The sequence below is a fragment of the Aspergillus aculeatus genome (assembly GCF_001890905.1).
Source record: "Aspergillus aculeatus ATCC 16872 unplaced genomic scaffold ASPACscaffold_11, whole genome shotgun sequence".
Taxonomy (NCBI): domain Eukaryota; kingdom Fungi; phylum Ascomycota; class Eurotiomycetes; order Eurotiales; family Aspergillaceae; genus Aspergillus; species Aspergillus aculeatus.
Window position 1 is genome coordinate 173,054 of NW_017962986.1, and position 20,795 is coordinate 193,848.

General features: G+C 53.9%; 7 protein-coding genes across 7 annotated transcripts; 3 read left to right on the forward strand and 4 right to left on the reverse strand.

The window, feature by feature from the left end:
- Positions 1-165: 165 nt before the first annotated feature.
- ASPACDRAFT_1871701 (MET18/MMS19 family protein) lies at positions 166-4,166 on the forward strand. Its single transcript, XM_020197975.1, has 6 exons — positions 166-354; positions 441-714; positions 787-884; positions 947-1,086; positions 1,139-1,327; positions 1,381-4,166. Exons 1-6 carry the CDS (start codon positions 273-275, stop codon positions 3,769-3,771), a joined length of 3,174 nt encoding a protein of 1,057 aa, XP_020054569.1. The 5' UTR covers positions 166-272; the 3' UTR covers positions 3,772-4,166.
- Positions 4,167-4,267: 101 nt separating this feature from the next.
- ASPACDRAFT_122002 (uncharacterized protein) lies at positions 4,268-8,715 on the reverse strand. Its single transcript, XM_020196484.1, has 6 exons — positions 8,647-8,715; positions 8,565-8,590; positions 8,457-8,508; positions 8,299-8,397; positions 7,901-8,218; positions 4,268-7,848 (listed from the first exon to the last, which is right to left on the reverse strand). Exons 1-6 carry the CDS (start codon positions 8,695-8,697, stop codon positions 4,762-4,764), a joined length of 3,633 nt encoding a protein of 1,210 aa, XP_020054570.1. The 5' UTR covers positions 8,698-8,715; the 3' UTR covers positions 4,268-4,761.
- Positions 8,716-9,213: 498 nt separating this feature from the next.
- ASPACDRAFT_122003 (uncharacterized protein) lies at positions 9,214-11,701 on the reverse strand. The gene is made up of 3 exons (XM_020196485.1): positions 11,284-11,701; positions 10,649-10,783; positions 9,214-10,528 (listed from the first exon to the last, which is right to left on the reverse strand). The coding sequence occupies exons 1-3, from the start codon at positions 11,360-11,362 to the stop codon at positions 9,687-9,689; spliced, it is 1,056 nt and encodes a 351-aa protein (XP_020054571.1). The 5' UTR covers positions 11,363-11,701; the 3' UTR covers positions 9,214-9,686.
- A 350-nt stretch (positions 11,702-12,051) lies between these two features.
- ASPACDRAFT_1857560 (GPI anchored serine-threonine rich family protein) lies at positions 12,052-13,976 on the reverse strand. The gene is made up of 4 exons (XM_020197557.1): positions 13,589-13,976; positions 13,359-13,396; positions 13,003-13,149; positions 12,052-12,947 (listed from the first exon to the last, which is right to left on the reverse strand). Exons 1-4 carry the CDS (start codon positions 13,593-13,595, stop codon positions 12,408-12,410), a joined length of 732 nt encoding a protein of 243 aa, XP_020054572.1. The 5' UTR covers positions 13,596-13,976; the 3' UTR covers positions 12,052-12,407.
- Positions 13,977-15,044: 1,068 nt separating this feature from the next.
- On the forward strand, positions 15,045-15,968 carry ASPACDRAFT_61763 (uncharacterized protein; the record flags this gene model as incomplete). The annotated part of the gene is made up of 1 exon (XM_020203698.1): positions 15,045-15,968. One exon carries the CDS (start codon positions 15,045-15,047, stop codon positions 15,966-15,968), a length of 924 nt encoding a protein of 307 aa, XP_020054573.1.
- Positions 15,969-16,253: 285 nt separating this feature from the next.
- On the reverse strand, positions 16,254-18,189 carry noc4 (ribosome biosynthesis protein NOC4). Its single transcript, XM_020198786.1, has 3 exons — positions 17,702-18,189; positions 17,435-17,640; positions 16,254-17,374 (listed from the first exon to the last, which is right to left on the reverse strand). Exons 1-3 carry the CDS (start codon positions 18,107-18,109, stop codon positions 16,339-16,341), a joined length of 1,650 nt encoding a protein of 549 aa, XP_020054574.1. The 5' UTR covers positions 18,110-18,189; the 3' UTR covers positions 16,254-16,338.
- Positions 18,190-18,363: 174 nt separating this feature from the next.
- On the forward strand, positions 18,364-19,468 carry atp4 (F1F0 ATP synthase subunit 4). The gene is made up of 4 exons (XM_020205495.1): positions 18,364-18,425; positions 18,498-18,952; positions 19,032-19,254; positions 19,306-19,468. Exons 1-4 carry the CDS (start codon positions 18,395-18,397, stop codon positions 19,329-19,331), a joined length of 735 nt encoding a protein of 244 aa, XP_020054575.1. The 5' UTR covers positions 18,364-18,394; the 3' UTR covers positions 19,332-19,468.
- The last annotated feature ends 1,327 nt before the right edge of the window (positions 19,469-20,795 follow it).

The following is a 20,795-nucleotide window of genomic DNA, read 5'->3' on the forward strand; positions in this document are numbered from 1 at the left end:
GTGGTTGTAGATATATAGTTTACTGTCTACAGTTGCCAACGGGTGGTCAGCGGCGCGCGCGGGCCCATGACGCAACGGGGCCGGCTGGCGGAAAACCCACACGTGATATCTATCGATAAGGGTCTTAGCCTGACAGCGTCATGTTTCCGGTCGCGGAGTTTAGCAAGAGCGGGGAGTGGGAATCTGAATTTCCCCATGCAAGTGACAGTATAACTCCTGATCAATCTTGCGCAAATACACAAAACACGAAAAGAAAACCCCACGCATCCAGCATGTCGGCATTGCAGACTTTCCTGCTGGTCGTGGACCACGATAAGCAGGAGGCCAAGCAGATTGCTGAACGAGTTGCTCAAGGTAAGTTTTTCTGAGAAACTTCTCTCTCTTCTCAAGAGACAGGCCGGGTAATGAGACTCTGCTAACTTGCACTCACGCAACAATAGATGTGGAGAATAAGAAGACGACACTCATTGAAGTCGTGCAGTCGCTAGGGGAATATATCAACGATGACGACCCGATTCTTCGCGGCAAAGCGGTTTCCTACCTCACTGCGATCATCAAGGAGCTGCCCGCCAAGTTCCTCTCGAGGCAGCAGATTCAGGTTCTGACGACTTTCTTCTGTGATCGGATTCAGGATGGAGGAGCAGTTGCCGGATTGGAGACGTTGCAGAAGCTGGATCGGTTCAATAAGCCTCTGGCTGAAGAGGTTGCTCGGGCGTGAGTGCTTGCTCTTCCCGAGTTCGAGCAATGTGCATTGCATGGGGCAGAGGGGGGCTGACTTGCGCACAGGATCTTTGAACAATTCGAGGATTTGCAGTCTCGTTCCCAGTCTCAACGATTCCAAGTGTATCAGTTGCTGAACGAATTGATGCTGAATTATCGTGGCGGTGCGTTTTGGAGACCATCCTATCTCTCGGGGCTACGGGCAAGAGCATACTGACTGGTACAGCACTTCATGATATGGGGGACGAATCTCTGGTTGGAATTGTGGATCTTGTTACTGGCGAGAAGGATCCCCGGAACTTGATGATGGTGTTTTCCATACTCAAAGTGGTCATGGTGGAATGGGACATCTCCAACCATGCGGAGGTACGTGCTGCATGGAATCTGCTGGGGCGTCTGCCAAAGCTGACCTCTGAAGTTGCTGTTTGACTCGGCCTACAATTACTTCCCTATCACCTTCAGACCCCCGCCGAATGACCCGTACGGCATCACGGCTCATGACTTGAAGGACCGCCTGCAGGACTGCATTTCCTCAAACGGCCTCTTTGCGCCGCACTCTATCCCTTCTTTGCTGGATAAGCTGGATTCGACTTCACCAAATGTCAAGGTATGCTGTCTACGTTTTGGGTGAGCATTGGCTTCAGGCTGACTTGCTCAAAGAGGGACGCCCTCAATGCTTTGATCGCCTGTATCGAGTCGTACGACCCTAACACGGTGTCCCGCTATTCCATCACGATATGGGAGACCCTGAAGTTCGAGATCCTCAACGCCCAGGAAGAATTCCTCTCCGAGCTATCCCTCCAGGTGCTGACGGGTATTGCTAAGCGTTTGTCGGAGGGTGTCTCGCAGATCTCTGATCAGTTGCCTCTTGCACAATATTTGCGCCCAATCACCAAAGAATGTAACGAGCAACTGCGGGAGCCTCAACAGAAGCAGGCAAAGCCTGCTCAACAGATCCTCGGCGCTATCTCCTCTGCTTCCGCTCCTGCATTCACGCTAATCATCCAGGCAGTTGTGGCGCCTCTCTTGACTATTTACCAAGAGGCTGACGGCATCGCCAAGCAACGAGCTCTCCTGGATACACTAAGCGTTCTCTTTGACTCCTCTATCAAGGTGTTCGGTAAATGGACCTCGCGCGACGCAGAGGTTGCTTTCGAGAACCCTCTGTTGGAGTTCAAGGATCAGTTCTCTGAGATCTTCGGCCAGGCGTTGATGGGTGCTATCAAGGAAGAGGTCTCGTTCCGCATCTCTGCGTTGAAGGGCTTCCTGCGTTTGTCAATTCTGCGCGACTTCTTCCAAGACAACGAAATTGGCCTGTTTGTGCAATATCTCGACGAGATCCTTTTGAAGGAGGAGTCTGTTGGCCGTGACGACCTTAAGAAGGAGGCGATCGATGCTCTGACGGAGATCTCCAAGCACAAGCCTCGCTTGATCCTGGACATCACGTTCCCGGCGTTCGTGGCCACGCTACCTGACTCGGTCGAGGAAGCGGACAGCGGCTACCTGAACACCCTCGATGTGCTTGCCAAGATCAGTGTTGAGAAGGACATTTTTGAGACCTTGGTTCGAAGATTGCTTAGCAAGCTGAACATTCTGCTGCAGCAGGAGCAATCAGGCTCCGTGGAATACCCCCGTGCGATCCTCCTCACTATACTTTACGTTATGAACCAGAGAAAGATGGAGGAAGACCCGAACCTGGAATTCTATTATGACAAGGTCGTGGTCAGCCTGTGCCGCAGCGCCGCGGTGACTGCTACCTCAACCACGACGTCAAACAACATCCTCAGCGACGCCACCGTCCTTGACATCCTCGGACGCGTATGCAACCTCCTTGTCCGAGCTCTGCCTAGAAATAAGCAGGACGAGATCGCGCAGAATGTCTATACACTCTTCACATCGGCCGCGGAGTTCCAACCGGTGCCCTTCGCGCCGTCGCCCAGCGCCGACCAGAAGCGTACGATTATCCTGTCGACATTCATTCTCGCGGGGCTCCCAGCCGACGTGCAGAACCTGCCCTACACCACCGACCCCAAAATGTCCGCCCTCCTCACCGATATCGCCACCCGGGCCACTGGCGAGACGGAGCTGGCGACCCAGTACGCCTTCCTGCGACACCTGGCTCTCCTGGCCAACAAGTTCCTCCCCAAATCCGATCTGCCGCTCGCGTCGGACCTGTTCTATACCCTCCTGCCTCCCGGCAGCGAAACCAACAAAGTAGCTCCCGGCACGATCCACACCCTCTTCTGGCTCTCCAAGGGCCTCATCCTCCGGCTGGCCCCGACGACCACCCCACTCCTCACCTCCCTCCTAACCCTCGTCTCGTCCCCGGACGAAGAAACCAGCCTCACCGCCGCGCGCAGCTTCTCGATCCTCCTGCGGGACGATGAGATCCTCTCGGCCACCAACGGCGCCAACATCCGTCTCCTAAGCAAACAACGCGTCTTCACCACCCTGACCCCGCTCATCTCCTCTCGCATCCGCGAAGTCAACATCTCCACTTCCTCCTCCACCACCCCCCAAGAAACCCAAGAAACCCACCATATCAAACCCGCCCACCTAACAGCCCTAAGCGGCATCCTCTCGACCATCACCCCGGACCTCGTCCTCCCCGAACTCCCCACCTTACTGCCCTTGCTCCTCCAATCCCTCGACCTATCCACCCCGCACTCCACCCCAGTCCGACTCGCCACCCTCTCCACCCTCGCCGTCATCATCCGCGACAACGGCGTCCCCGTCATCGACAAATGCGGCCACGTCCAGAGCCTCGTCACCCGCCTCCTCGCAACAACCGCCTTCACCCCGGCCAACCACCACCCGAAGCTGCGGGTCGACGCCCTGACCTGCCTGTACCTGCTGGCGCAGGCGCCCACGGACGCGCCCGCGCTGGCGCGCGCGGGCCGCCTTTCGCCGCTCCTGGCCGTCAAGAGCCAGGTGGTCCGGGTGTTGCGGGCGGTGCTGGATGATCCCCGACGGGACGTGCGGAAGGCGGCGGTCGATGCGCGCGCGGCCTGGTTGAGGGGCGTGGATGATGCGCCGGAGGAGGAGGATTGATTTCCCTCTCTTCTTTATTCCTTAAAAGGTCTGTTCAAGGGGAGGTTGTTGTGCTAGAGTGCAGGTTTGTTGTTTGTATATGTGGGCCCGGCTGGATTATAGATTCAAGATTCGAGGGTATCGTCTACCTGTGGTGTGGTTTGATGTCAGGTGGGATGGGGAAGTTGTACAGTATAATAACTGTACATGGATAAGATACCGATACAAAATACAAATTGAAGGATAGATACACTTACAGTCAGGAATTTAGATGAGCATGGTTGTTTTTCGAGTACTTCAAGTGGAATCGGGGTATATGGTACTATCAACTAGATGATAGCAGGCTCCCTTGGACTGTGCAATAGTCAGGATTATGGCATGTCCTCAATTTGATCACCTAACCTGACGTCCTCTGGATCCGTTATTCAGATGCTAAAACTTAATGTGCCGTTTTGTTTAATAGAAGTACGAGGAAAGCCAAGTGGAATTGCAAATTATGAACTTGGAACTATCATCAACCCGCCCCTCTCCCTTATACCCTTATACCCATCTACCCAAGCCACCCAACACCTACTGCAGGGACAGCATTGAACTTCAACCCCGGCACCCATGAATCTTTAAATACAGCCTGGCTTCTTCAACTCCCCATCTCCCCTGGCGTTGCGGACCCCCCAGAAACAGGGCCCAAGATCCTGCTCTCAACGCCCCGTGTTAAACCACTAGAAGTCTCAGCCTCCTTACTGATCAGCCTCCTTACCGATGGGAGAAAAATTCCTCTTCTTGGCCGCTGACACCGTAAAAGACCCAGCCCCGTCACTTCTTCTAAAGCAACGCAGAAAAGCCAGCATGCGCAGCATCGGATAGCAAAACGGGGAGAACAAAAGAACAGGCAGCCCGTGTACTCGAGGTGCCCTCATCGTCAAATCAGTCCACTGTCCTTGCCATGTACAGGGACCCTTTCGAAGAAGCAACCCCTACCACGTGACTCATAAGAAAGGCTCAAAAGGTAGACTACCAATACTCCTGCGGCGAAAAGATATCCACCTGCGCCGGGTACCGAACGATCCCCTTGGAATCCACCCGGGCACCTAGAGTTTCCTCACTGCTCTGCGAGTCATCATCATCACCTCCATATGACATGCCGACCACGCCACGTGCCCGAGCACTGCTTCGGAACGAGGCGGTGGTGGTGGTGAGAGGCTCAAGCGGGACGTCCATCCCGGGTCGAGTATTCCAATACCCTACCGCGTCGATGCGCTGGATCACTGTCCTGGCTAGACGGAGCATATCTCCGAGACCGGCGTGACCGATGTCTTTGGCGACGGCACTGGGAGTCTCGTCTTCAGTCTTACCCTCGTTCGTAGTTGTGTCACCGATCAAAGCAGCAGCGTCGCGGCCGAACAGGTCAATTCCGCGCCAGTCAGTTGTGGGCTCGCCAATTTCGAGGTCGGCGTTAGAGTTAAGAAGAGAGTCGATCGCAGGACTGACCAAGGAGACCTCATACCACAGTCGGCCGTTGTTCACCATCTCCGCCGGTGCTGTGGCACGAGCTCGCTTGACTTCTGGCTCAGTATAGTGTTTCCCCAAGAGCAGGTCTTGCACTTCAGTGATCTGCAGGAAGATATGGGAAGTTGTATTGATGTCATCCTCATTGAGGGCCTTGTCAGGACTGGTAGTCACAGTAGCTGAAGCCTGCTCCCGAGCAATACGGGCAGCAGCCTCGTCGCGTTGCAGATGACGGTGGCGAGTCCAGCGCCTCATGTACACCTTCTCCAGTGTCACTTTATTCTCCATCTCAGTGGGCAGACGCGTGTAGATGCAAATGAGGTTGCGATCCGGTTCGACCCATATGCTCTTAGCGAGGTGCTGGGCGATCTGTTCAATGTCTGGATTGCTATCGCCAACAAATCCCGTCACTTGGTTGACCGACATATTGGCATCCCACGTGTTAGCTGGAAAGTGAAAGGTGACCCCTCCCAGTTTCTTTCCCGGCTCCCGAACGCTGTATCTCCCATTTTCGTCGATGACTACCATGTAAAGTTGATTAGATCGGGTGCGGAAATGGAATTCATAGGACACGCTGTAATCCGCGTAATCCTGCTCAAATAGACGAAGTTTGCCATCGGCTTTGGAAGTACGGATATCCACAATATGGTCAATATCGGCACCAGAGGTCGTGAGTCGCTTTATGAACTTGGTGGTTGGAGCCGAGAGGCCGGACTGTGGACGAAACAATTTTGTCCAAGCATCTGCAGTCAAGTTTTCTTGTCTGTAGGACTTCGGAAGAAGGGGTACCAGAATCAGACCGAATTGCATCTCGACGTTCTTCGCCCCGGGAAAGCACACTGCCAAGTCGAGGATGGGGATGATAGCATCATAGATATTCTTCACCTGCCGTTGTATACCCTCATCTTTCACTGGATCTGGCTTCGGCACGACCAAGGCTTGCACAGTGACGCTTGCAGCTGGCTCCGGACCTCCAGGAGATCGGATGGGCTTGTTCTTCGGCTTGCTGATGCCCCAGGAATCCTCTAGTGTCGCTTGTCTTCTTGCCTTGGCCTCGGCTTTGCTTTCAGCAGTGATTGCACTCTTCGGAGTCCTGTGCCGGGTGTTATGGAACTCTCTGGAAGTGACCTCGCTGGAAGACTCTTTTTCCGAGCGCTGAGCTCTCTCCAGATCTGTAACCATAGCCTTTACCCATGCCTCGTTCGCTTGACTGCGCGAGGCTGCGATATTCGGCTTTTCGTCTGCAGTGGGAAGCACTTGAACTGCCGCTGCATTGTAGCTCTGACGCAAAGCATTGAGTCTTTTATCTTGACTTATCAGGTTGCTGCTGCGCCAGGAGGCGGTTTCCAGACCAGACCAGGAGTCACTAGAATCTAAAAGATTACTAGCTCCAATAGTCAACCCGGCAAGGTCGGACGTGTTCTTGTCCAGCAAGATTGTAGTATCGGAGCCACTACCGCATGATGAAGATGCTACGGGAAGCAGTGCGGGCTGGTCAAAAGAAACAACTTGGGTGCTGGTAGTGTTGCTTACTGGTATGTCGATATCGATCAATTGATTCTGACGGGCGGCCTTCCGTAGTGCGGCTGGACCGGTGCTGAGATTACCTCGTCTACCGAAGGCCCGTTGTGGAGATGATTTGGCAAGACCGTACTTGGTCGAATCAAACTTTGACGATATAATGCTCCGATTGTCCTCCGAGGAACGCGCTTGGGCCCGAGCTTGAGATTGGGAGTTAGGCGCCTTAGCCTCCATCTTGAGGCTCTGCAAGCCCTGGCCCCCATTTTTAACATCATACTGCATAACCCAGCGTCTACGGGGTGAAAGATCGTTTCCCTCCAGACCCGAAGATGCAGGTTTTGGCGATCTGGGTTCAGCCATTGGAAGAGTTTTGGTAGAAGCTGGTCTTGTTTCCGGGAGCGAGGGAGCGGCCTGTGCCTTCTGCTTGATACTGGCTGGAGCAACCCTGCGCACTTTCACACCGGCAAGTCTCTGAGGCTCGGTTGCTTCGGACCTGTTGCGTTGTACACGGGCAGGAGTTCTGGGAACAGGAGCCTGGAGAGTTGGAGCTGGACCTTGAGTACTGGGAGTCTGGTTGATACCAGGAGCCACGGATTCCTGCTCAGGGATATCCTTCTCCACTCGCGCCCCTTCAACAACCCACTGGTTCACCTGCTTCGCCTTCTCAACAGTCAAGTAAGGGTGCAGCGAGGGTGGGACAGCTACGGTCATCGCATTGGTTCTCGGGTTAGCGCTTTCAGCCAATTCATACACTGTATCGTATCCCTCATCACTTCCAAGCGGCTGGAAGGTGAAATCATTCCAGATGCGAGATTTTCCAGGGTCGTAAAAAAGATGGGGTGGGTTCGCCAGATTGGGAGGTAGTTTCAACGCGTGAGTTTCTCCGTCGATCGAATATTGTACCGAAACATACATCTCACTAGGATCGAGGTGTGGGTCGAGAGTCGGATCAGGTAGAACTCGACGCTCGGCGATCGGGTTCAAGGTGTTGTACTTCACGAGACGATAGCGCAACGCCTCGTCTTCCGGCGCCACAAGAATGTTGGTCGTGATAGGACGATGGACACAAGCCTAGCACAACAGTGAGCCAGTGCTGCTTCGGAATGTCAAGAAATGGACTTACCAATGGCTTCTCAACCCGAGTAAGCTTAGCCAGGGCGTCATCTACATCCACTTCACTGGTACCCGTGACTTGAATTCCATTTGTATCGTCGAGCATAGTTATCTCGGTTGAAGTGAGGTCGGCAATGCTAGCAAGTAGTTTCCTGGATTCGAAGGAGAAACACCCCACGCCGCCATTCGGTGATAGCCAGAGTTTGGTTATATGGATAGATGAGGTTGGGATCAGTTCGCAGCCATCCTCCAGGGATAGGTTCATTTCGTCCTCATTGCTGAGGCTCTGGAGACTAGATGTCATATCTAGCTGGTAGATGCGTGGTTCCTGCATCGAAGGCATGAAGTCAGTAGATGAGTCGGTCAAATTGCCAAGATGACAGGGGATAGAAGGGGTCACAGTCTAACATCAAGCAGGTCTTTGTATTCATTGCCGGAAATAGTATCGGAAACAATGCCAGCGATTTGTTTTGTGTAATAATCCACGGAACCTTCAATGGAGATGATCTTGAAGGGTGAATAGGTCAGCGAAGCTCAGACAGAAGGATGTCACAAGTGAAGCTTGCATCGTAAAGTTTGAGATATTCAAGATGGCAATCTGGTTGAGATGTTGCAGTCCTGACAGAATTAGGTCAATAAAGGTGGGCCAGAAGCTGATTAACAGCACGTCATACTTAATTTCTTCACTAACTTCCCGAATCTGAATCAAATTGTCAGATTAGCATAGTCTTTCTTGTGAATACAGCAAATACTTACACCGATAGGCTCAAAGCCCCATATAGAGGCGAGCGCCAGCCGCTGTTCCATTTCGGCAAATTGACTCCAACGAAGGCCAGAAGTGAGGCCCGCGGACGACAGCAGACGCGTATCCGAGGCAGGCCTTGGTCCTGGATGCCAATTTTACAGAATTAATGTATGAAGATCGTGGCAGCCAAAATCAGAGGAAGTGTATCGCGTATGAAATCGACTTGATAGTAAGGAGAGCGTAGGATGAGGTAGATGGGAAAAGAGAAGACGAAGGAGGCAAGTGGGAAGAGGGAGGGAGGAGGGGGGGAAAGGGAAGGGTAGGAGCAATAAATGTCGTTGCTCTGAGGGACAACACCAGGTGACACTGAACAGTGAACTCCAGGCGGACAACCAGGCGACAACCGGTCAAGTACGTACGACGACACCGTACGATGACAGTGCGTAATGGCAGTGCGCAAAGACACTGCAATCAAAACAGATAGCGGATAAATGCAGCCAACGGTTACTCCTTTACCATCCTTGCTGTCAAGCAACTAGATGGTTTGTCGTTCCCAAAAGTGCAAGACAGAACATATTAGCATAATGTTTCATATGATTAGATGGGTATCTATCAAAGTATACTGAAGTATATTGTAACTGGACAGCACTGTACTTTGAACAAGATAGTGACAAGTAGGGACATGACGGTCTATGTTTCCCAGGGTATCAAGCACTCCCAAACTCCTTATATCTCCCAGAGACATGCCAGGGAGCAAATATGAATAAAATAACGGCGGGTAAGAAACAGATGAAATGAAGGTTGGAGATGAAATGGGAAGATAAAAGAGTACAAGAATGGAATGCAGAAGATGCAGGTTTCATGGCCCCCCATCACGACTGCCAGGTCGATGCAGCGGATTAGAAGGGTTTCCATTGGGATGCTGCTTGACTGCAGGCTCGAGATCCTCCACGATCAAGGTGGTCAACGTGCCCGCCGTTGACTTGAGCCTGTCAATCGAAGGGGCCCCTGGCAGTAATAATTGCTTAGACCGTCATAAACTTGGGAATATTCATTGCGCGTCTTTGACTTGCTGCTTGAGTTGAATGACCCACTTCATCTTTCCTTCGGTCTCTTTCAGCGAAGTCAGGGCGGCGTCGATCTTGGCATCGCCTTGCCGGCCCGTCTCAATCAACGTTCTGAGATCTTCGTCTTGCGTCCGCTTGTAAACCTGGAAGTTGGCGTATAGCAGGTCGAATCGCTCTCGGTTGAGCTCAATCTCCCGGTCCTTCTCGGCCATGATCGCATCCAGGCGCTCCAGCTTGGTGTTCTTGTCGTCGAACTGCTTCTTCATGGTCGTGATATCATCCCTGATCGACTTGAGCCGTCTCTGCTGTTCCGCTCGTTCCCGGTGTGCCGATTTGGCCAGAACATCGTACTGGGTCCGCGAATGGTTGGAGATCTCCTGCAACTCGGCGCATTTGCGGTGGAAATCGTCCCGGGCGACCCCCATAAGTTGATTGACTTTCTTGGCCTCGCCCTCCGCCTGAACCCTCCGGTCCTTCTCGGTCTGCACCTCCGCGCGTAGCTCGTCAATCTTCTTGTCTTTCCGCACGATCGAATGGAGGTTCGTCTCGTTCGCTTGCTCGAGGTTCCGGAGACGTTCGGTCATGTTCTGTACCTGAACCTTGAGGGCGTCGTTCATGCGCTGCGTCTCTTCGGCGCGGGAGCGATAGAGACTACACTCCCGAGTCAAGCGCGCGACCTCTTCTTGAAGGTTATGGATAACGCGCCCGGACTTGCCCGTGGCCGCATGACCGACAGCCGACGACCATTCAGTTGCCGAGGGATCTTGGTTGGTCTCGTGGTTCGCGAAGCCGTTGGTGCCGCTGGGGGACGTGGGTCTCACGGGTTCTGTTTTCGCAATACGCATAACTGGGGTTAGCCCCTCGGTAAATTATGGGTGAACGATGCGCCGCTGGAGGGTCTATCCAGCCGACGCTGGGTCGCAAATCCAGACGGAGGTAAACGTACCTGGGGAGGAATCGGCGGGCGGGGCACCATTCGGCTGGTTGGGGGTAGAGATTTCATTGAAGAGTCCATTGTATTGATGCATATTCAACTGCGTTTCCACATGGGGAAGGCTGACACGAGGCGCTCGACGGGGATCTGACGTAGGCAGCGAAAGCATGTCCGGGTCAGCATGGGTGGTTCCTGGCTTGGGTGACTTCTTGCCCCGACCGAATCGGGCCATTCCGACCATAACGGGAAATGGGGTGGAATGTTTGGGTTTTGGGATGAAGGTGATAGCGCCGCAATTGGCAAAGGTGCAGGAAAAGAAGAGCGGAGCAGGAATCCGAAGCAGGAACCTGCTCCAGAGAAGGAAGAGGGGAGTGAACCCAGGCCGGAGAGCAGGCGTTTTGTTGGGCCGCAGTAAGGGGAAGAAGGGAAGGAAGGCAATTTGGATTTTGACAACCAGCCCGGCCCCGATCCTGTAAACACAACCAAGCCAAACCAAACGCAGCTGGCGGCGCACACCCACCCGGGGGAAGTCAACAAAAAAATTGTTGGAAGGGGGGAGGGGAGTGGCAGGGAAAGGGGACGGGACGACGACGATTGAATGGCGACGACACAGGACGAAAGAAGGGGGAGAGCAGAAAAGCACATACCACGAAGTGGATCAAGGCTTGATTGCAGGAGATCTGCAGCAGGAACAGTTAAATGATGGTCAGTCTGATGCTTATTCATCGCCGGACATCACAATTATTCTCCGGGGGGGGGTTGCGGGTGGTGGATGAGGAAGAGGGACTGCTGGAAGAGTGGTGAAGAAATGCAGCAGAAAAATCGATCGATGAGGAAGTTGGTCTGTAGGTACGGATGTAAATTGCTTCCCAAAACATACCGTCACTGTCCAAGCACAACGTGGGGTGGCGCCAGCACAAACTGGGCTGATTAATCTGAAGATCCTGGCAGATCCAGTAAGAATAGATAGACACTGAAGAAAAAATGATCCCAAAGTTGGTCAAACTAGTAGTTTAGAATAAAAGAAAGGAAGACAGAAAGAAAAGAAGAAGAGGAGGAGGGGGGAGGGAGGAGGAGGAGGAGGAGGAGGAGGAAGAAGAACAGAAGGGAAAAGAGTGAGTGAGAGAAAGTGTAGTCTTATTCAAAAAACAGTACGGAGTAAGTAACAGTAGAAGATGATAGATAATGAATGACTGGTAACAATCAAGAATCCTCACATTAAATGAATAATATGATCGATCGGCTGTCAAGCCTAAACTCTCGTGCCGCCACTAACCAACCCAACTGGTCAACTAATGACCGGTCATGTTCAAGACACCCAATCCTTTGTCTTCCCTTTGGTCCGCCTGATTACCGTTCGGGACTGTCATCTACGAACAAAGTACAATTCAGTCCTGTCAGATCATTTATTAATAGCAGCAGCGGCAGCACTGTGGATTATTCAATCTGATCGCACAAAAATCGAGCACTTTGAAGGCGTCTTGAGCTGATCTGCAAGCCCAGTCCCGAGAAAAGGATTGTGGCTCGCTCTCGGCCCGACCCCTGTAGTGTCTAGAAAAAGATATATATACACAACAGAAGAGAAAGAGAAGCAAAAATGGAAACCTCAACCAACGCCTGTCGCCCAGAGCAATCACAGCACCGCTCGGTCTCATGCGAGTTGATCTGAAGAAGAATGATTAACCTAGGCACACACGAACCAAGTTCTGACAACCAAGACAGACAAAGTTCAATGCCTGCCAAGCTCCACCGGGAAGTCCGTCCAAGTCTACTAGACGAGGTAAACCACCATGGCGAGAGCACCCAACACGAAGCCCATTCCCGTCGCGCGAACAGAGGCAGCACCACTCTGCATATAGGCAGCCATAGCAGTCTTGCTGTTGGCGGCTCCGGCTGCGTTCGCACTGGGGTCGTTGGCGGCATTGACGGTGAAAGTCTGGCCATCATTGCCCTTCTGGACTGTCTGCATCTCATCGTGAGGGGCTGTGTCGGTGGGGTATGCATTTGCGGTCGGGGTTGCAGGGCTATGAGCTGGAGGGATAACCGAGGCTACCAGCGTTGTTGAGCTGGGTTTGAGGACTGGGATGGACGCAGCCTTGGTAGCTGGGGTAGCTGGGGACCCATCGGTGACCTGTAAAAGTCCCGAGTAGTTCACATAGCCGTTCTGCTGGATCTGGAAGGCATAGTCGTCGCCGTTCTCTATCGTGGAGTCCGGAATCCAGGTGAAGGAGCCTCCTTGGGCATTGCTTGCCAGGGTCTGGACGGTGTCCAAGTTCTGAGAATTGCCCTTCCGCAGTGTGACGGTCACGGGCTAAATCAAACGTTAGCGAATGGAAAACAACATCAAGGAGTGGTAACAGCCGTACAGCATCCGAGTCCGTCTGCCACTTCAGGGTGGTAGGCTGGCCAGCATGAATGACCGAGGGCCATTGGGTGAAAGACAAAGCTGCTTCGGCAATCCCGATCTGAGCCAGGCATGCGAAGGCCGCAACAAGAGAGTTTGACGCGCGCATCTTGATATTGAGTCGTGATAGACTGATATCAGAAAGATGATCTTCACGTGTTGAATGCCTTGGATTACTATATTCCTGCTGCAGAGAGATTTCTGGGATGCAGAGCGATATCAAAGGAACCCGACTGACTCTGGTGGACTTGCTAGATATCGAAGGACACAGACTATGCCTTCTTCGCTGTGGTTAGTATCGAAAACAACAATACGTACCTCGTTGACTTGTCGGATCCAGGACTGGCGCGAAGTATCTGTGATCGAGTGAGAGAGCGAGAGCAAGGTAGAAAAAGGACGGCCGCCAGAAGGCTTCAGCCAGAAGATAGATCTTTATTGACGACCAAAACAACGCGTTGCCAAACAATAGATCTGCCTGAATGCCAATGGAGGCGAAAGGGCGCACATGCCGGGCTTGGTTTGTAGCATTCCTGGAGGAAGGCTCGTACCCGGCATGAGTACAACAACAAGCTGGGGAATGACTGAGCAGCACGACTCCAAGGTCTACTGCTCGCTCGTGGCTTTACGGGTGGCGCTCAGCAAGAGAGTGAGTTCATCATGAAAAGCTCGACTCATGCTATACTGCCGACAATACCATCCGAGCAGCAGTGCTGGGAGTAGCTGTTCGTGTCCATCCAGGTGCTGACTGAATACTGTCTACTGCCGTGTGGTTCGTTCTCTCAGAATGGTCCCTTGGATCGTCCAGGAATGCAAGCACTGCTGCGTGGCTCGTGACGATCCAGAGGAAAGAAACACAGCAATGAGAGAGATCGAGAGTCTCACTTCGCCATGAACGAGAATTAACGAGCCGTCGATGGCATGAGCACTATATCCTTGAGGCACGTCATGGGAATAGGGTTCTGAGCATAATCACTCCCTCCCTTCAGACACCTTGATGGAAGGTAGAAAGTCCTTCAAGCTGCTAAACACCACTTCCTACACAAAGTAGACTCATTGTTTTGATTTTCCACCTTGGGGAAAAATGTCAGTGCGGGTGGACGGTGTTTACCTGCAAGGGGCAACACAGCAAATGAGTGGAGAGGGCAGCAGATCAACCCCATATCAGCCACGATCGAGGCAACCTTCGCTCATCTTACCCCTGGTCGATCATCACCGCTCATGAAGTCACCCGGTTAGCTAGCATGTGGTTCATACAGGCCTGATCTTCTATACTAAGTCTTGGCGCATCGATAAGCCCCCAAGACGGGTTGCCGTTCAGGCACAGGACGTTTACGGCATCACTTCTGCTGAACAGACACAGGGCAGACCCAAAGTCTCGCTTTGCCGACTCGCTTCTCAACCAAGCCAGACTTCTTGCGGAATCGCTCACTCACGATCGGGACGGTTAAAGAATCGTAACGGTGACATCTGCCCCCGAATCTCCCGATGCCGGCTGCCGATTACCGAAAGCGGAGATGCAGAGGACTTCACCTCCAGCACGCATTGCACGGGGTCGATTGCCAAAGTTAATCGGCTCTTCAGCCTGATGCAAGCTCATCAAGCTTCAGTGATGGGTCCAGTGACCGGATGCATCACTGGGTCTTTCTCACGAAGGTTACTGTTGCTTTCCGAGTTTCCACTGCACGCTCGTCTGTTCCTTCCACGATGGGGGATGGGGAAGGTGAAAGAGAAAGAAAAGGACGAGCTCAACCCGGATTGATGATCCTGTCACCATGTTCTCTTCTTACTCTCTCTCTGTCTCCTTTTCGCTTCGAAACCAACTACCATTCTTAACACTCTATATACCAATGGCGTAAAAAAAGGTCGAGTCACTCGCTAACATTTGCCACGCTCGTTTTCACACCCTCATAACCTCGTCTGTCGCTACCACCCAGACTCAGCCTTCAATCCGCCACTTCTCTTCTATGATCTAAGTCCGGACTATTTCGAAACCCAGCATCTGGAATGTTACAAGCAGGCATATCCGTGATACCTGTGCCCGGTGTATCATCATCAACATCATCAACATCCACTACCTCCCCAGCAACGCGGAGGATTCCCACAGGAACAACAGCACCCACCGCCCCAACAACAACCACCACCACCTCGCAGACCCAAAGATTCTATCGCCTCAACAACCATGAAAGCACCACGACCGCAACCCCAACGCCAACGCCAACCACCACGCACCACCACCTCATCGAAACCACGCGCCGCACAGCCCTCTACACCCTAACCCTCTGCCGCAACGTAATCACGATCCTGGAACTCACGCGCCTCCGCAAATCCCGCATCGGCCTGCTCCACTGGATCGAGTTCTGGAACCGGTACTACGGGCGGCGGTTCGGGCGCGCGCTGGCCGCGCACGTCACGCAGGCGCTGGGCCGCATCGACGCGCTCTTCCGCGCCGTGGCCAACGACCTGCACCAGCTGACGCAGCGGGTGCACCACGCCGTCGCGACGGCGCTGCACACCGAGCGCGAGATTCTGGGATTACTCGAGCGCATGGAGGACGAGGTCGGGGTGCGGCGCCGGCGCCGGAGGAAAAAGGCCCAGGCAATCCTGGCCCAAATGCGCGCGCGGCTCGAGGCCATCCCCGTCAAGGTTAGTGATGAGTTGCTGGATGATCTCAAGCGCGGTGTGTTTGCGTTGGATGTCTACTGTGATTATTATCCGGGGGGCGAGGACGAGGGGACGGCGGGGGCCACGGCGGGTGCTGCTGCTGATGCTGCGTGGACGGATACCCGGTATATCACGCGGAGGCCGGTGAGTACGTTGGCCGTGTCGGGGACGCAGGCTTGGTCGTCCTCGTCCGCGTCGTCCGGGTCCGCGGCGAATGGGGCGTGGATGTCGTTGTCGATGCCGGTGCATCTTTCCCGAACGGTATGATCGTCGGTTGGGTCATTCTACCGAGCAAAGATGCTCGCCCGTTCTTTTTCTCTGAGCTGATAGACTCTTTGATTTTGTACTCTTGTGTTTCCTTCCCGGGTTAGGAGGGCAGCGATACCACCACCACCACCACCACCACCACACTCCTTCATGCAATCATGCTAGTTAGAATGTGGAATTTGTTGCTTAGATAGAATAGATTAGGTTTAGCAATTACTGCCTTTTTCCCCCTTTCTGAAGTCCGGAGGGAACTACAATCCTTAACCAAGTGTTGGAAGATATGGATAGAGATATATATTTGATTATGTACAGTAAGTTTAGTTGATATCTTGCTTTTAAGTCGTAAACCCTGTGCCGCTACTTAACCCCGCTATGCAAACTCCCACAGCCCTCGAAGCAAACTGCCCGGCGCGGTATCCTCGCCGCCGTCCTCCTCCAGCAGACGGTCCGTGAATATGCGGCGGGGGATCTGGTACTCGACGACGGGGATGCGCTTGAACGGCTTGTCCTCGGAGCCCAGCTCGGCCTGCAGCATGCCCTGGTAGGTGTAGTCGAGGAAGTCCTCGAGGTGGTAGAACTGCTTGGTGAACTGCTCGGCGAGGATGCGGACAATCGCCGCGACGTTGGGGTGATAGTGCGACTGCAGGGTCTCGAGCTCCCACAGACTGCTGTCGAGGGCGCGGGAGCGGACGGGGTCGGGCTCGCGCGGGTCGTAGGGGTCGTCCATGCCGCGGGCGGCGAGGAGGGCCTGGCGGTCGGCGTCGCGGATGGGGCGGTGCAGCATGAAGGCGCAGGTGGGGTGCTCCTTGAGGAGGTTGTAGATGAAGGGGGCGATGGCGACGATGGCGGGCGGCGGGGCGTTGAGGGCGAGGCGGGCGAGGCGCTTGATGAAGCTGGCGATGAGGGCGGCGGGGAGATGGGTCGAGGCGAGGAAGGTGTTCATCAGGCGGAAGAAGCGCGACCGGTGCTTCGAGTGCAGCAGGTCGGCGTCCAGCAGCGAGTACAGTTTCGGGTAGAACTGCGGGTAGTCCAGGTTCTTCTCCTGGATCAGGTAGAACAGCCCCGACAGCGCCAGCAGCGAGGTCGCCCCGCCCACGTTGTACGAGTCCGTCAGGAAGTCCATCAGCAGCTCCGGCCGCAGGAACCACGGCTCGATGTTGTGCACCATGATCCGCAGCAGATGCTTGCGTTGCGTCTCCGACAGGTTGTTGCGCAGGATCGCCAGCCAGGCGTCCTGCGCGTGCTTCTTGTGCGACTTCGCCGACACCACCCGCTTGTTGTTCTGGCTGGTTTTCGTGTAGAAGCTCTCGAACTCGTGCTCGGGCGTGGGTATCGAGTCGCATGCCGACAGGATGGTGATCAAGGTGTCGATGGTTTCGGAGCTGCGGGGAGTGCTTGCGTATTCACTTGAGACCAGACGTTAGCTTAATGAGAACATGCGAGCGGTATGAACGGGGTTGCCATACGAGATCTGTATGAAGGTATAGTAGCGCACGTCCTCGAACTCCTTGGCTTTCTCGATGAACTCGGCCAGCACCGCTTGGCCATTGTTGGCCTCCACAACCGCTTCCACGACATTCTTGAATAGACCCGTCAACCAGATACCTTCTTCTCCGGGAAGATGTGTGGCGCGCTCGTTGACAATGCAGAGACACAAGGTTAAGGCGGTGATCTATTCGACCGAGATTTAGTATATTTCTGGGCACGTTGAAGATGGCATCGCAGGAACGAACCTGAGACGAAGGATCGCTCTCGCGAATGATAGAGAGCAGGGCTTTCTGATATTCCTTGAGCCGCTCCTTCAACCACGCAACAATAATCTTTTCGTTCTCGGCGGCCCGGCTTGACTCGGTCAAGTTTCCTCCCGCGATCAATCGACTGAATACACGACACAGAGCCAACGCAGCGGGGACATTCGGTTTCTTGGCAGATCCCTTAGTGGTGAGCAGGGAAATCAGGGTTGCGATGTTGTTGTAGTGCTTTCGCGATTCGGAGATTTGGTCTTCCAGCCGCTGGATGTCGGCCGTCGCATCGGCGGACTCGGTGTCAGCGACGGCACGGCGTTTCGACGAAGGCACGCCACTCTCCTTGACATTCTTTCTTTTCTTGGAGGCCGTAGCCGTGGCGATCGGGGCAGGCATCGTGAGCAGAATCGACAAATCGCAAAACCGGCGGTAAATGGAGGAGCGCTAGTCCACCGCAGGGCCACTTTTCTTTCCGAGATCAACCATAAATTTTTGGGGATAAGAAGAGAAAGAGAGAATCCCTGCTCCTCGGTTAGGCGGTTTCTCCGGCCCACGACACCAGCCCCAAAGGGGTTTAGTGTCTTCCGCACCGCCCAAACCGCCATCCCGAACCTCGCTCAGTCTCCTCATTTCCGTTCCAAACCCATCCACACCCTGTCAAGGTTCCTGTCCATCGCTACAATGGCTTCGCGTTTGGCTAAGAGCACCCTCGGTATGCCCGCTTTTACTTGAAGCCTGGTCTACCCATTTGACATTGGTCATTAACCATTAACCCCTTCGCTAGGTGCCGCCCGGTTGCGGCCGACCCTTCCCACGCGCAATGTCGCTCCCATCACTGCCACTTTGACCGCGTCCCGTTCGGCCTCCAGCGTTCCTACTGAGGACCCCAAGAAGAAGGCTCAGTCCATCCTCGATGCTCTCCCCGGCAACTCCCTCGTCTCCAAGACTGCCACCCTCTCCGCCGCCGCCGGTCTGTCCATCGCCGCCATCAGCAACGAGCTCTACGTGATGAACGAGGAAACCGTGGCTGCTTTCTGTCTGCTCAGCGTCTTCACTGCCGTCTTCAAGTACGGTGGTCCCGCTTACCGTGAGTGGGCTGAGGGTCAGGTCCAGAAGCACAAGGACATCCTCAACGCTGCCCGTGCCGACCACACCAACGCTGTCAAGCAGCGTATGGAGAACGTCAAGGAGCTGTCCGGTGTCGTTGAGCTCACCAAGCAGCTCTTTGCTGTTTCCAAGGTACACCCTCCCTTGCTGCTCACCTCCGAGCACCGATCTCTGGCGTCGAGTGTGTGGGCCGTTGCTGACGATGACGTAGGAAACCGCCCAGCTTGAGGCCAAGGCCTACGAGCTCGAGCAGCGCACTGCTCTGGCCACCGAGGCCAAGCAGGTCCTTGACTCTTGGGTTCGCTACGAGGGTCAGGTCAAGCAGCGCCAGCAGCGCGAGCTTGCTGACAGCGTCATCGCCAAGATCCACAAGGAGCTCGAGAACCCCAAGGTTCTCCAGCAGATCCTCCAGCAGAGCGTTGCTGATGTTGAGCGTAAGTTGATGATTTGTCCGTGCTCTCATCGGATACTAATATTCGATTCAGGCATCATGGCCTCCAAGGCTCAGTAAATGCACTCGACATGGATAGCTTTGCTATAAGACTCATGTACAAATTAAAGATCACTTCTGTTACCAGTTAGAAATACCAAGTACCATTGGTCGACAATCATGGTATGCCAGTAAGAGCTTACGAATAAGGCTTCGACTTCAGCATTAATCCAAGGTTCTTAGTCGTAACTGTAACTTGACCGCCATGACACCGAGTAGCGCAAGTCTGAGCTCTGCCTGCTATTGCAATTCTCTACATATTCCAATGACCTGCAGAGATAGACTTCCAAGCTAGCCATGCAACGATATAACATATGGAACGATTGAATTACACCTAACCGCATGACGAATACTAACTTAATGGACGCAATGAACCAGCAGGGGTGTCTGTGGACCAAACGCCACGCCCACGTACGTACAGTACAAGCAGTCCCAACAACGTCTCACCTCATTATTGTGTATTCAATATGTGACAAAAAGCAATTAAAACGCGATGAAAGAAATTGCCGCCAAGCCGACAGCCGGGGGTGAACTGGTCCAACCATGGTTTGGCTTTGGGCCGTGGATGAAATTCCCCTTATAACCACCAGGTGTTATTGTTATGATCGATTCGATGGATAGATTGATTGATTATTGTGGTTGGGACAGACTTTCTTTCTGCACACACAACCTCTTCGAATCCCCCCCTCCCCTCCAGCGCTTATTATATTTATTCTTGTTATGCCTGCAGCTTGCCGCGCACCCCAGCCGAAGTAAGAGAGGTAAGAGAAGAGAAGGCTGGCAGTGAATCTCACTGGTTTAACTTCGACTACTCCTACTCCTGCTTTTCCGACTACTACTACTACTACTGACTGCTACGTATGATTTTCATTCTCATCGTGCCTGCTACTCTCCCCAATTCTTCCTCCAAAATCCCTCTCCCTTTCCTTTTCCCTCCCAAGGGGAAATCCCAACCCGGCAAGAAAAAACCCCCGTCTCCACTTTTTCCCATTCCCTCCGCGATAAGCCGTATACTTCCGTGGCTCTCTCCCCCGGGTTGCGCAACAATGCCACTTCGCGACAAGCTTCAACGTCATAAGGGATCCCTCAACACCAACACGAACACCAACACATCCACCTCTACAAACCAGTATGGGTCCACCACAGCTGGAGGAGGAAGCAGAGGGATGATGGCACCGACCACGCCCGTGAGCAGTAATCCCACCGTCCCGCAATTCACCTTCATCCGCACCGACACCACCACCCAAGAAGTGATCCGCCCGCCCGTCTTCGAGGGTGATGCCCCGGACCCCTCTGCACCATCAACCACAACAGCCACAGAACAACTCTCCCCCATTTCCCCGCCGTCCTCCCACCATCGCAAATCCCTCAACCCATTCCGTCGGTCGCGAGCTCCCTCACAATCCTCAGGTGTGGCGTCCCCGCCGCGAGCCCGGGGCGAAGGCCGGCTGTCGCATCTGCTGCATCTCGATCGCGGCGGTGGTA

Bases quoted from the DNA above. Each gene is read 5' to 3' on its own strand.
- ASPACDRAFT_1871701 (XM_020197975.1), top strand. From the start codon at position 273: ATGTCGGCATTGCAGACTTTCCTGCTGGTCGTGGACCACGATAAGCAG. The intron at 715-786 runs GTGAGTGCTTGC...ACTTGCGCACAG, and splicing joins GCTGAAGAGGTTGCTCGGGC to GATCTTTGAACAATTCGAGG. The intron at 885-946 runs GTGCGTTTTGGA...TGACTGGTACAG, and splicing joins GATGCTGAATTATCGTGGCG to CACTTCATGATATGGGGGAC.
- ASPACDRAFT_122002 (XM_020196484.1), bottom strand. From the start codon at position 8,697: ATGGAACAGCGGCTGGCGCTCGCCTCTATATGGGGCTTTGAGCCTATC. The intron at 8,398-8,456 runs GCAAGCTTCACT...TCACCCTTCAAG, and splicing joins AATATCTCAAACTTTACGAT to ATCATCTCCATTGAAGGTTC. The intron at 7,849-7,900 runs GTAAGTCCATTT...CTGTTGTGCTAG, and splicing joins CTCGGGTTGAGAAGCCATTG to GCTTGTGTCCATCGTCCTAT.
- ASPACDRAFT_122003 (XM_020196485.1), bottom strand. From the start codon at position 11,362: ATGAATAAGCATCAGACTGACCATCATTTAACTGTTCCTGCTGCAGAT. The intron at 10,784-11,283 runs GTATGTGCTTTT...TGCCTACGTCAG, and splicing joins AAGCCTTGATCCACTTCGTG to ATCCCCGTCGAGCGCCTCGT. The intron at 10,529-10,648 runs GTACGTTTACCT...TTGCGAAAACAG, and splicing joins GCCCGCCGATTCCTCCCCAG to AACCCGTGAGACCCACGTCC.
- ASPACDRAFT_1857560 (XM_020197557.1), bottom strand. The intron at 13,150-13,358 runs GTACGTATTGTT...CTCAATATCAAG, and splicing joins GGATCCGACAAGTCAACGAG to ATGCGCGCGTCAAACTCTCT. The intron at 12,948-13,002 runs GTACGGCTGTTA...CGTTTGATTTAG, and splicing joins GGCAGACGGACTCGGATGCT to CCCGTGACCGTCACACTGCG.
- noc4 (XM_020198786.1), bottom strand. From the start codon at position 18,109: ATGCCTGCCCCGATCGCCACGGCTACGGCCTCCAAGAAAAGAAAGAAT. The intron at 17,641-17,701 runs GTTCGTTCCTGC...TCGGTCGAATAG, and splicing joins AGAGCGATCCTTCGTCTCAG to ATCACCGCCTTAACCTTGTG. The intron at 17,375-17,434 runs GTATGGCAACCC...TCTGGTCTCAAG, and splicing joins TATACCTTCATACAGATCTC to TGAATACGCAAGCACTCCCC.
- atp4 (XM_020205495.1), top strand. From the start codon at position 18,395: ATGGCTTCGCGTTTGGCTAAGAGCACCCTCG. The intron at 18,426-18,497 runs GTATGCCCGCTT...CCCCTTCGCTAG, and splicing joins TTTGGCTAAGAGCACCCTCG to GTGCCGCCCGGTTGCGGCCG. The intron at 19,255-19,305 runs GTAAGTTGATGA...TATTCGATTCAG, and splicing joins GAGCGTTGCTGATGTTGAGC to GCATCATGGCCTCCAAGGCT.